General features: G+C 41.5%; 1 protein-coding gene across 5 annotated transcripts in view; it reads left to right on the top strand.

Annotated features, from left to right (window-relative positions):
• The first annotated feature begins 204 nt into the window (after positions 1-204).
• ARL3 (ARF like GTPase 3) overlaps positions 205-12457 on the top strand; it is a 40172-nt gene continuing 27919 nt past the window's right edge. The window contains exons 1-3 of one of the 5 annotated variants that reach the window (XM_078346401.1): positions 379-489; positions 4305-4557; positions 8139-8282. In XM_078346401.1, coding sequence (XP_078202527.1) covers positions 4468-4557; positions 8139-8282 — 234 coding nt within the window. In that variant the 5' untranslated portion in view covers positions 379-489; positions 4305-4467. Of the gene's footprint in view, positions 514-597; positions 847-4304; positions 4558-8138; positions 8283-12457 lie in introns of those variants that run through there. The other 4 variants (XM_002756561.5, XM_009010205.3, XM_054243282.2 and 1 more) reach the window with 4 other exon arrangements.

The following is a 12457-nucleotide window of genomic DNA, read 5'->3' as shown; positions in this document are numbered from 1 at the left end:
CTGGGAGACCTGGCGGGGCGAGAGGAGGACTGGGCGGGGGAACCGCCCCCACGCCCGACCCACGCCCCTCCTTCTCCACCAATCCCAGGTCCGCCAGCCGCATGGGCAAGCCTTCTCCACTCAGGGTCCCGGCGAGCCGGCGGCCGCCTCTGCAGCTGCCGTAGCCCGCCCGCTCAGTGGGCGGGCGCCTTGACGCGCTTGCGCACTCTGGGGAAAGCGGAGCTGCACTCCGCCCCGTACCGCTGCTCGGCTTCTCCACGGTGCGTGCTAGGGACGTTGGGGGCGGCGCCGCAGCAGTTGCCCCTGGTAACGGGGGAGGCAGCAGGAGGAGGAGGAGGAGGAGGAGGAGGGACTCAGCGGGAGGATGGTGAGTGTGGGGGCCCGGGCCCCCTTGGAACCGGCCGGGTTACCCGCCTCCAGTCCCCAGGCCCAGGGCGGAGCACTGCGCTGAAAGCCAACGAGGGAATGGGACGGCGATCAGCCTGCTGTGTGGGTTCTGGACTGGTTTTCAGGGTCGGCGGGGAGCCCTAAGGGTGGGCCCTGGAGGGAGGCCTGGGCCTGGAGAGGAAGGCGGGGCTTGCAGCGGGTCCGAGGCTTGGGGAAGGGGCTGGCAGAGTGCGCGGATGGCCGGATGCGGAGCCCGTACTCCATTATTACTTCGCGGGCAGGGGTGAGGGCGGACCGGAGGAGCTGCATAGAGCAGCTTTTGCTTGCAAGCTTAGACTTCCCGGGCCATCGGTCTCCCACCGCTGCAGTAAAGTGGGGTTCTTCTGGAGCCTGGCCAGAAGCGGAGAGAAGGCCGGCCCCGCTGTGTCTGAGGTCGCCCTGGCGGTAGCAGGGGAGATGGTAGTCTAGCTCTCCTCCTTCTCGCGTTCTGCGGGCCCCTGGAGGGCAGGGGAGTAAGTCCCAGGACACCAAGAGGTGCCACTTGGAAGGGATGCCTGGTGGATGTTAGGCCGTCTTGGTGTCTGCGTGGCGGGTGCGCTTCCTCAGTCCCAAATTGGTTAGTTATTTGCTGAGAGTTTTGCAAGACCTGGTTGGTGATGACTGATTTTTCATTCAATACTTAATCCACGTTGATGGAGGCAAATTAGCTGCCCGGTCCCTAGAATTTCCTTCGAGACCTTTTGCAATCTCCTTTTGCATGTGACCACACCAGGACCAAAAATTCTTAATCCTATCTTGGGGTCTCCAAACTGAAAAGAACGAGAAGTTAAAAATGGAGATTGAACTTCAATCTGGGGCAAGCCTTTTCTCTGTCAGCCCTAATTAAAGCTTTCCCAAATTCTAAATTATGGTTGTGACAGATCTGACCGTTAACACTCTGTTTCTTGTTGATTTCTGTACAGTTAGTTGGAAGGAGTTAAAATGGAATTGAGTAATTTTAGAGCTATCAAAGAAAAATTGATTTTGAAGCACTTAGAGCATTTTAGTTGGCTTCAAAGAGCCTGTAATCAAACTTATATTTACTGTTCCACCTTACTTCCTAGTTCCTTTTTTGACTTTTAGAAATGTTGAGCCACTTCTGTTGATTTAAGAAGAAGAAGAAAAAAAAGCTAAAGCTAGATGCCCAGGAAGAAAAAATAATACATGTATGTTTGGTCAGATTATCCAGTGAGTAGATTTAGATAGGAAAAAAAATCTCGATTTTATATCGCCAGATAGTTAAAGAAGTAGGGTTATTTGTTCTAAAGTTGCCAATCACATTTCACACTTGCTACACTTGCAGGTTTTTTTTTAACCTCAGGCTAAACCGATTTTTACAACTGTTTCTTTTTCTTAATCGTTTGTACAGGAGCTGTCCATTTAAAGGCTAAGTTTTTCTCAACAAATGAGTGCAAACATAAATATTTACCCAGAAAATAGCTAGAATTGAAATGAAAAGGGCATGCCAAACCAACAGAGAATGAGATTCGTCATTATGGATGAGAAACGCATGAGAGTTGGCTAACTTTTCCCAGTTTGTTTATCAATTAAGTGGACTGTGTAATTCCATGATTGTTTAATGTATAATTACAGGCCACAGTAAATTAACCACTGCTCGTTTCCAGGTGCAAATTGGCACTGTATACAACAAATTGACAGTGTATACACCACACTGTTGTATACAACTGTTGTGTTCAATGATGAAAACATTTTGTTTTTCTTTTTTCCTTTTCCTAGAATGAACAGTAAGAAATTAGGACAAATTAGTCTGGATTCTTTATCTGCTTTCCCAAATGCATTTTTTTTTTTCTATCTCCAAAAGTGTCAGCTATTCTTAAAACTGGAAGTAGAACACTGAATTTAGTCAGTGGTGTGACTTAAGTGTATCCTATCTGGTATCCCATGAGCTTTAACTGTACAACTGAAGAGTGAACCCCGATTTTTTTTTTTGGTTTTCGTTTTAAACTTCAGCTGTGACTAACACACAATTTTTTTCAAATTTGGGTAACTGTGGCAAAAACCCAAATATGGGTTTCCCTGAACATTTAGAGTCAACTGTTTTACCCCTGCTTTACAATGCTGGGTTCTTGACGAATTACTAAAATGACAGTAATTTTAGCACATAACTAACCACTGTTATTTAACATCTGACTCCTTCATTCAGTAATTATTTATGGCATACTTTCTACATACATGGAGCTTGTGATTGTTCTCGTGCATGTTCAATATTTGAAGATTTTTTTCCAACAGTATTTATATTTTCTGGCTAGAAAATGGCAGTGAAAAATTATTTTAAAAAATAAAACACAGGGCTATTGTTTTGAGTGGCTACTTTGCGTCATGCTTTACATACATGACCTCATTTCATCCTCATAACATCATTTCTTGAGAAAGAAGATAAAGTTTGGATGAAGTTCTCCATTTTGAGCTTTAAACTGATAGGAGTTCAGTTAAAAGAGGTAAAAATAAATGGAAATCAGTTATATTTAAGCTAGTTATAGGGACTGTATGTATGAGGTGGTTGGCTTTGAAATTTCAGTATTTAAATTTTAGCTGCTCCTTACAACCACGTATATTTTCCATATACCAACACATTTCTCCCTCCTCCACCACTCTGGTTTCTTTGAATGACCTAGTTTGTATTGTTTTAGGTCAGTGCACCATGCCTCTGCCAATAGTTGAGTTTAAGCTGATTTCAAGACAGATAAAACGTCTGTAGTCCATAGTACATCTAATTATGATCTGACTGTAGAAAAGTTTGCTTAAATGTTTTGTGGTTGAGTCAGACCACTTCTGCCCACCAGGGTGCAGATAACTTGTATACATACATGCTGGTAACACACAATGTACTTGTAACTGAAGTTCGTGTTTCTTAAATTGCTTTAATGTCACAGGAATGTAAATCCTACAGAGATCACGTCTGTTTTGCTCACTCTTGTACCTAAGGCACATTATTGGTGTTTAATGATAATTGAGTGAATGGATACTTTGGCCAAAAATGCACTTTAAAAATTAATTTTATTGTATTTATACTGCAACACTCAGCCCCATAATAAATTTAACTTCTAATATCTGTCTTTCTTCATTTGACAGCTGAAATAAAATATGGGCATATATGCATAGATGCATGGAATAGACGTATTCTGGTCTCTTTCTTCCAGCCTCTTAAATCAGCTTACTTTGTACCTTTCAGGCAGAACCCTGATCTCTATAAATATCCTCTTCCCTATTTAGCAAACCCTGATAATCCTGTGATCTCCTGTCCTCAGTAGTTGGATTAATATGATGCTGTATTATATTTGTACTTGTCTTCCCTAGACCATGCTTGAAATGCCATTTATCCTTTTGCTGGAAGAAAATATTAGCTGAACTTTCCATTTTTGCATAATTTCACTTAAAGGTGAAGCATCTGAAGTTATTATTTCCTAATAAGGAAATTTACTCATTAGAAATGTAGAAGCACTGTATTCTACACGATTAGGTTAGTAAAGTTTATCTATAGTTAGAATTTTTTTTTTTGAGACAGAGTCTAGCGATCTCGGCTGACTGCAACCTTCCTCTCCCAGGTTCAAGCTATTCTCCTGCCTCAGCCTCCCAAGTAGCTGGGAATACAGGTACCCGACATCATGCCCAGCCAATTTTTTTTATTTTTTAGTAGAAAGGTTTCACCATGTTGGCCAGGCAGGTCTCAAACTCCTGGCCTCAAGTGATCCACCCACCTCGACCTCCCAAAGTGCTGGGATTACAGGCACGAGCCACTGTGCTCAGCCTTATAGTTAGAATGATTTCTTTGTCTTTCTCATCTGTGCTTTGTTCCTCTCCTTTTAAGATGAATAAACATTATGTTTCTCCCCTCCCCCACCTTTTTTTTGAGACAGGATCTTGCTCTCTCATCCAGCCCAGAATGCAGTGACCTGACCATAGCTTACTACAACCTCAAACTCTTAGGCTCAAGCCATCCTTCTGTCTCAGCCTCCTGAGTAGCTGGAAACGCAAGTGCACACCACCACACCTGGATCATTTTTTCTTTTTGGTAGGGATATGTGTCTCACTTTGTTGCCCAGGCTGGTCTTGAATTCCTGGCCTCAAGCTACCCTCCTGCCTCGGCCTCCCAAAGCACTGGTATTACAGGTGTGAATCACTGTGTTCGGTCTTGTTTTTCTCTTAATTGTTTAATTTCAAATGTAAAGAGTATGTAGAAAGTCTCTACCTGGAAAAAAAAAAAAACAGTATTGTTAGTGATTTTTTTTTTTTAAAGAGACACATGAGGAAAAACCCAAAACATTAATTTTAAACTTTGAAAATATTTTATAGGCTGGGCGCGGTCACCTGAGGTTGGGAGTTCGAGACCAACCTGACCAACATTGAGAAACCTGTCTCTGCTAAAAATACGAAATTAGCCGGGCATGGTGGCACGTGCTTATAATCCCAACTTCTCGGGAGGCTGAGGCAGGAGAATCACTTGAACCCAGGAGGCAGAGGTTGCAGTGAGCAAGATTGAACCATTGCCCTCTAGCCTAAGAAACAAGAGCAAAACTCCGTCTCAGAAAAAAAAGAAAAAGAAAACAGATCTTCCTTTATAATTTCTGCACAAGCAGATAATCAGATAATGCATGAGAAGAACTTTGCCTGTATGTCATTTAATGTACTAATTTGATACATTCCAGCTGTTGTAGAATTCAAGAGGTAATGAGGTCCCTTCTTTTCACTTACAATCAGGAACTCAATATGAGTAGTAAAAAGGGTTTTCCTGTTCTTAGCCTTTTTATATAACTAGTCCCCTAAGGATCTCAGAATTTTAATTTTTACTTTTCTGAAAGGTGATATTATAAATGATTGATTGCAATATAGCTAATAGAAACCAGGGAGACTTCTTGTAAATATAGTTTTAAGAAGGAATGGTGTCAAAGTAGTCAAGACCAGATGAGATAAAAACAGTAAAAACAAGTCTTGCCTTTGGGTGGATCACTTGAGCTTAGGAATTCAAGATCAGCCTGAGCAATATGGTAAAACCCCATCTTTACAAAATATACGAAACTTACCGAGGCATGGCAGCATGAGCTGTAGTCCCAGCTACTGGAAAGGCTGAGGTGGAAGGATCGCTTGAGTCTAGGAAGTCAAAGCTGCAGTGAGCCATGTTCACGCCACACACTCCAGGCTAGGTGACAGAGGAAGACCCTGTTCCCCCCCAAAAAAGAGAAAGAAGAAGAAGTCTGGCCTTTTAAAAAACTGGACTTTTGTTTGTTTCAAATCTATTTAATCTCTTTCCCCAAAATCTTTTGGCATAGAATTTGTCTAGCTTAGACCAAACCTTCCATTTTACTGCTGGAAAAAATTGAGGCATAGAGAGGTTAATGTGGTTTTTAGCAAGTCAGTACAAATACAGTACAAGAAGTGGTAAAGAGTCTCTGAGGCAGAAAGGAATTCTTAATAATTATGCATATTTGCATATCATTCTCCAAAGATGCAGTTGTTGAGAATTATTTCTCAGAAGTATCGTTTGATCTTAGTGAACAAACTGGTTTGAATTATTGCCTGGTGCAGTGTGAATAACAAATACAACCATTTAACGTAATTCTAAGACTCAGTATGAAGGAATTTCTTCTTGAGCTGGGAGACTAAATTATATGCCCTTTAAACTCTGGGATTCTTTGACTCTTGTTCTAGCCATGTGTTGTTAGAACAAGATTGTCAGCTATAGCACAGAACAAATAACTTTCCTATGAAGATTGTCTTGCATTCTTAACTAAAAATCAACACGGTTTATTTTTATTTTTTTATTTTTTATTTATTTTATTTTTTTTTTGAGACGGGGTTTCGCTCTTGTTACCCAGGCTGGAGTACAACGGCGCGATCTTGGTTCACCGCAACCTCCGCCTCCTGGGTTCAAGCAATTCTCCTGCCTCAGCCTTCCAAGTAGCTGGGACTCCAGGCGTGCGCCACCATGCCCAGCTAATTTTTTTGTGTTTTTAATAGAGACGGGGTTTCACCATGCTGACCAGGATGGTCTCGATATCTTGACCTTGTGATCCGCCCGCCTCGGCCTCCCAAAGTGCTGGAATTACAGGTGTGAGCCACCACGCCTGGCTCTTTTTTTATTTTTTATTTTTTAGAGATAGAGTCTCACTTCTTCACTCAGGCTGGAGTGCAGTGGTGCAAATACAGCTCACTGCAACCTCAACCTCCCAGGCTCAAGCAATCCTCTCACCTCAGCTTCCTGAGTAGCTGGGACCACAGGCATGTGCCACCAAGCCTGGCTTATTTGTTTTTTATTTTTTGTAGGGACAGTCCTTGAGGCCAGGAGTTCGAGACCAGCCTGGCCAACGTGGTGAAACCCAATCTCTACGAAAAATATAAAAATTAGCCAGGCATAGTGGCTCACTCCTGTAATCCCAGCTACTCTGGAGGCTGACGTACAACAATTACTTAAACCCAGGAGACAAGTTGCAGTTGAGCCGAGATGACACCACTGCACTCCAGCCTGGGTGACAGAGCCAGGTTCTGTCTAAAAATAATAATAATAAATGAAAACAAGAAACAGAAATATTAGATTAACAGTAAAACATTCTTTGGTTAATTTTGGTGGGTTTTTTTTTTTTTTTTTGCTTCATAGGTGCCTTTTATGATTTCCTAACTTCTCTATTGTACCAAATTTTTCATCTAAAAAACACAAATAATCTATATCATGCACCTGCCCTGTAGCGTCTTGTGAAAGGTGATGGTAGAACATTTTGAATGAAGAAGTCTTACAGGTGTGCTAAAATAGATTAAATTTTTTTTAATTTTTTCTTTTTAATTTTTATGGCTCCTTGATGTATATATTTGTAGGGTACATGAGATGTTTTGATACAGGCATGCAATGGGAAATGATGAAATAGATAAAATCATAAACAGAGAACCCAATTCTAATTTTATATATCCCTTTCATATATTTTTGTGTAACACCTTAAAAATCTTGTGTGGCCGGGTGTGGTGGCTCACGCCTGTAATCCCAGCACTTTGGGAGACTGAGATGGGCGGATCATGAGGTCAGGAGTTTGAGACCAGCCTGACCAACAAGGTAAAACCCCATCTACTAAAAATACAAAAATTAGCTGGGTATGGTGGCACATGCCTATAATCAGGAAAGATTGAGGCAGGAGAATCGCTTGAACCTGGGAGGCAGAAGTTGTAGTGAGCCAAGATCTTGCCACTGCACTCTAGCCTGGGCAACAGAGTGAGACTACATCTCAAAAAAAAAGAAAAAAAAAACTTGTGTTAACTTGGGTGTGTCATACTATTTAATTCCACAGATGTTATCTAGTGTCTGTTTAATAAGTGCCAGCTATTATGGGAGAAGTATAGCCCTTACCACAAGAAACTTCAGTAAAGGAGAAAAATACAAACGTCAGTTACCTACTCTATATATAAAAGGCTTTAGGAACACAGATCGGGTAGAGTTCACATTCCCAGGAGATTTGGGGTGACTGCTAAGCTGGAATAATAGGAAGAGCAGGAATAAGCCATGCTACTTATTAAGTTGCTGATTTAATTTAGGACTTCTACAAAAACTTGGAAAGAGGAAGCAAATGGAATAAGTGGCATTAGAATGAAAAATAATAACATAGGCTTTCCATAACCAAGAACTTCTTTCAAGGAGAAGCTATTCTAATATCCAGTAATAGCAAAGTCAGTGCCCCCAAAGTAATCTGTCTCCTTTGTGGTTGTTCAAGGGCTTGCTCTCAATTTTGCGCAAGTTGAAAAGTGCACCAGACCAGGAGGTGAGAATCCTTCTCCTGGGCTTGGATAATGCTGGCAAGACCACTCTTCTGAAGCAGCTTGCATCTGAAGACATCAGCCACATCACACCTACACAGGTGAGCACTGCCTTGGCTCCGGATGCTGTGTGACGCAAGGAAGACGGTAATAGCAATGTGAAAGACAAAACGGGAAGTACAGTTTTGTCCACTTCCAAGTTTTGTCTCTGAGAAAAGTCTATACAGTCTAAAAATAACCAGATTTCAAAACTATGTAAGAGATTCCATTCTCATGAGGTATTTAGAGTAGTCAGATTCATAGACACAGAATGCAGAATGGTGGTTACTGGGGCTGGGGAGAGGGGAATGGGATGTTATTGTTTAACGGGTACAGAGTCAGTTTGGCAAGATGAAAATAGTCTTGTGGATAACGGCACACAATGAAAATGTATTTAATTTTGCCATGGAACTGCATACTTTAAAATGGCTAAAATGGAACGTTTTATGTTATACTGTTAAAATGGTACATGTTGTTACAATTTAAAATGTATGTATACATATATATGTGTGTGTGTGTGTATATAGGCAATCAAATCCCACAGATCCAAGTGATTACCTATATTCTTATTTTTACTTTATTTTTTAAAATTAATAAATTATTTTTTGAGACAGAGTCTCACTCTGTTGTATAGGCTGGAGTGCAGTAGCGAAATCTTGGCTCACTGCAACCTCCACCTCCCAGATTCAAGCAGTTCTTGGGCCTCAACCTCCCCTGTAGCTGGGACTACAGGTGTATGCCGCCACGCCCAGCTAATTTTTAAATTTTTTTTAGAGACAGGGTTTCACCATGTTGGTTAGGCTGGTCTCAAACTCCTGACCTCAATGATCCATCCACCTCGGCCTCCCAAAGTGCTGGAATTACATGCGTGAGCCACCACACCCAGCCTATTCTTTTTATAAAACAGCTTTATCTTCTCCGATTAGGAAAGTAGTGCATGTAGAAAACACAGAGAAAGTATAAAGGAGAAAACTCTGAGAAAAATCATGGTTAAGGCTGGGCACAGTGGCTCACACCTATAATCCCAGCACTTTGGGAGGCCAAGGCGGGCAGATTATGAGGTCAGAAGTTCAGGGGGCCAGCCTGACCAACATGATAAAACCCGTCTCTATTAAAAATACAAAAATTAGCCAGGTGTGGTGACACGTACCTGTAATCCCAGCTACTCAGGAGACTGAGGCAGGAGAATTGCTTGAATCCGAGAGGCAGAGGTTGCAGTGAGCCAAGATTGCTCCATTGCACTCCAGCCTGGGTGACAGAGCGCGACTCCGTCTCAAACAAACAAACAAATGTGGTTAATATTTTAGCATATACTTTTCAGACTTAATATATACAAATATGTATCAATTTTTTAAGTAAAAAACAATTTTTAAATCCAGCCTCATCAACCTTCCTCTTTCCAGAAAAGGCCAAGCAAGCAAAGCATAAAGGATAAGGCAATGACGGTGCTCGCAGTGAGGAGGATTAAAGACGAGTCCTGACTGGAAAAACTCTAGTGGGCTTCTTAGACCTCATTCCCTGTAGGAAATCCTGAGAATGCTTGACCTTTGGCTGAGCCAACAGGGACAGCCTGTTGGGTCTTAGTCACTTTAAAGTAGTCGAGCATTAAAGGTTAGAGGTTTTAGCAAAACCAGAGTTATTTAGCATTTTCCATCACTGTACTGTGATAAGACCCTGGTGTCAGGTTTGAATGGCTGTGCTGGCGTGTGTGCATACTTCATGGCCTGAATCTTACTGATTCACAACTCTTTGTGGAAAAGTCATTGCAACTGCTACCAAATGAACAATTTTACAGCTTCTAAACAAATTTAATATATAGCCCAAGGAGGAGCAAATTACAGTAGTCTAGCCTAGAAGGGCTGAAAACACAGATTAGTGTGTCAAGATTTCTGCCAGAAAAAGAAGTGCTAGTTTTTCTGTGCGTGCGCCTGTGGTTTGTTGTCGTTGCTGTTTGTATTATCGATAGACTGTATCTCTCAAGAACACTAACAGGAAAATTTCCACACTGCAAACACAGAAATAAACTCAATTTAGAACCCAAAGTTCTAACTCTAACCTTCAGGCTTTATTCAGTGTGTTATAGGTGACTCTGATATGATATTGTGTCAAGCTTTCATATTCTTTAGAAACAAACTTTTATTATGTTTTTGTTTTATATTAGAAAAAATAATAAATGCTTATTATAGTAAATTTAGAAAGTATAAATAAATAAAATTGAGAAACTAGAAGTCACCTATAATGCCCAGTCAGGCATACCACTGTTCCCATGTAGGAATGTATCAAGTTTTTTCTATGCATATATATGATGGGTATGTTTAAAATAAAAAATAAAAATGGCTCATAGAGGATATATTAGTTTATATCTCATATATGTATAGGTATATACATATATATATACACATATATGTATATACCTATACATATATATATATATATATTTTTAGAGACAGGGTTTCACTCTGTTGGCCAGGCTAAAGTACAGTGGTGCCATCCATAGCTCACTGCAGCCTCAAATTCCTGGGTTCAAGCAATCCTCCCACCTCAGCCTCCTGACTGGCTAGGACTACAGGCAGATGCCACCACACCCAGTTAATTTTTGGGGGGAGAGTAGAGATGGGGTCTCACTACATTGCCCAGGCTGGCCTTGAACTCCTGAGCTCAAGCTGTCCTCCAGCCTCAGCCTCCCAAAATGCTGGGATTATAGGTGTGAGCCACTGAACTTGTTTCATCTTTTTTACTTAGTAAATCATGAATACCTTTCTATGTTATTATATATGTAAATACATATGAAATATGCATCTCTACATGTTTGTGCCCTTTCATTATTATTATTTCCTCAGAATAAATTCCTAGATTTGTTGGGTCTCATGACTTATAGACATTTAAGGCCATTGATACATATGGTCAAATTCCAAGATTTATTTTACTGTTATTTATTTTCTGCTTTATTCCAGAAAGGATTCAGTATTACTGAGTTTCACATTTAATATCATTGTTGAGTGTGGAATTTTTAAATACACCAAAGTAGTTTTGCCAATGAGTTACAATGAAACTGCTTTTTTTTAATAAGCTTAAGCCATTTCCCTTTAAAATTCTTGAGCTTCTAATGTATTCAGTCATTGGCATGTTAGAGAAGCGAGAGTCAGCAGCATCCCCCATTATCCTCCAGAGACTGTGTATCCTCAGTAGAAACTGGGTGGCAGTGTTCCTGTCTAATTGCACTGTGCCTTCTCCTTCTGTGCCACGCAGCAGTGTTGACAGGCTGCCACATGAAACAAATGTTTGTGGAGGCATCTCCAAACCTATCTAAATCCGGTTATTCTGGATGAAATGTCTCTTCTATGGTAGCAAGCTATTGATTGGGTCTTTCAAATCCTGGTTTCCCTATGTAACTTTTGCAAGAAGACTTTTAAAAAAATTCTTCATGAAATACATTCTCTCAGAACCCCAAAGTACTTGTTAATTTGTTTCTTTTCACACTAAACCACCAGCTGGCAATTCTGCCTGTCCCTGATTTGCTCACCTTCCTCAAAGTTTCACCTCAAGTAACTGTCTTAGAAATGAAGACTTCTGGCCAGGTGTGGTGGCTTGCACCTATAACCCCAGTGCTTTGGGAGGCAGGCAGATCACGAGGTCAGGAGTTCGAGAGCAGCCTGGCCAACATGGTGAAACTCCATCTCTACTAAAAACTCAACATATTAGCCACCTGGTGGCAGGTGCCTATAATCCCAGCTACTCAGGAGAAAGGCAGTAGAACCTGGGAGGCGGAGGTTGCAGTGAGCTGAGACTGTGCTGCTGCACTCCAGCCTGGGCAACAGAGCCAGACTGTGTCTCAAAAAAAAAAAAAAAAAAAAAAAAAGACGACTTCCTTTTCAAGTTCATCAGAGTTGCCTATGAAATCACAATTTTAAGTGACCACTTTTTTTTTTTTCTTTTTGAGACGGAGTTTCGCTGTTGTTACCCAGGCTGGAGTGCAATGGCGCGATCTCGGCTCACCGCAACCTCCGCCTCCTGGGTTCAGGCAATTCTCCTGCCTCAGCCTCCTGAGTAGCTGGGATTACAGGCACGCGCCACCATGCCCAGCTAATTTTTTGTATTTTTAGTAGAGATGGGGTTTCACCATGTTGACCAGGATGGTCTCGATCTCTTGACCTCATGATCCACCCGTCTCGGCCTCCCAAAGTGCTGGGATTACAGGCTTGAGCCACCACGCCCAGCAAGTGACCACTTGTTTGTT

The sequence above is a fragment of the Callithrix jacchus genome, chromosome 12, assembly GCF_049354715.1.
Source record: "Callithrix jacchus isolate 240 chromosome 12, calJac240_pri, whole genome shotgun sequence".
In the NCBI taxonomy this organism is placed as follows: domain Eukaryota; kingdom Metazoa; phylum Chordata; class Mammalia; order Primates; family Cebidae; genus Callithrix; species Callithrix jacchus.
The sequence above is the reverse complement of the archived record's forward strand: the minus strand, read 5'-3'. Positions and strand labels throughout refer to the sequence as shown.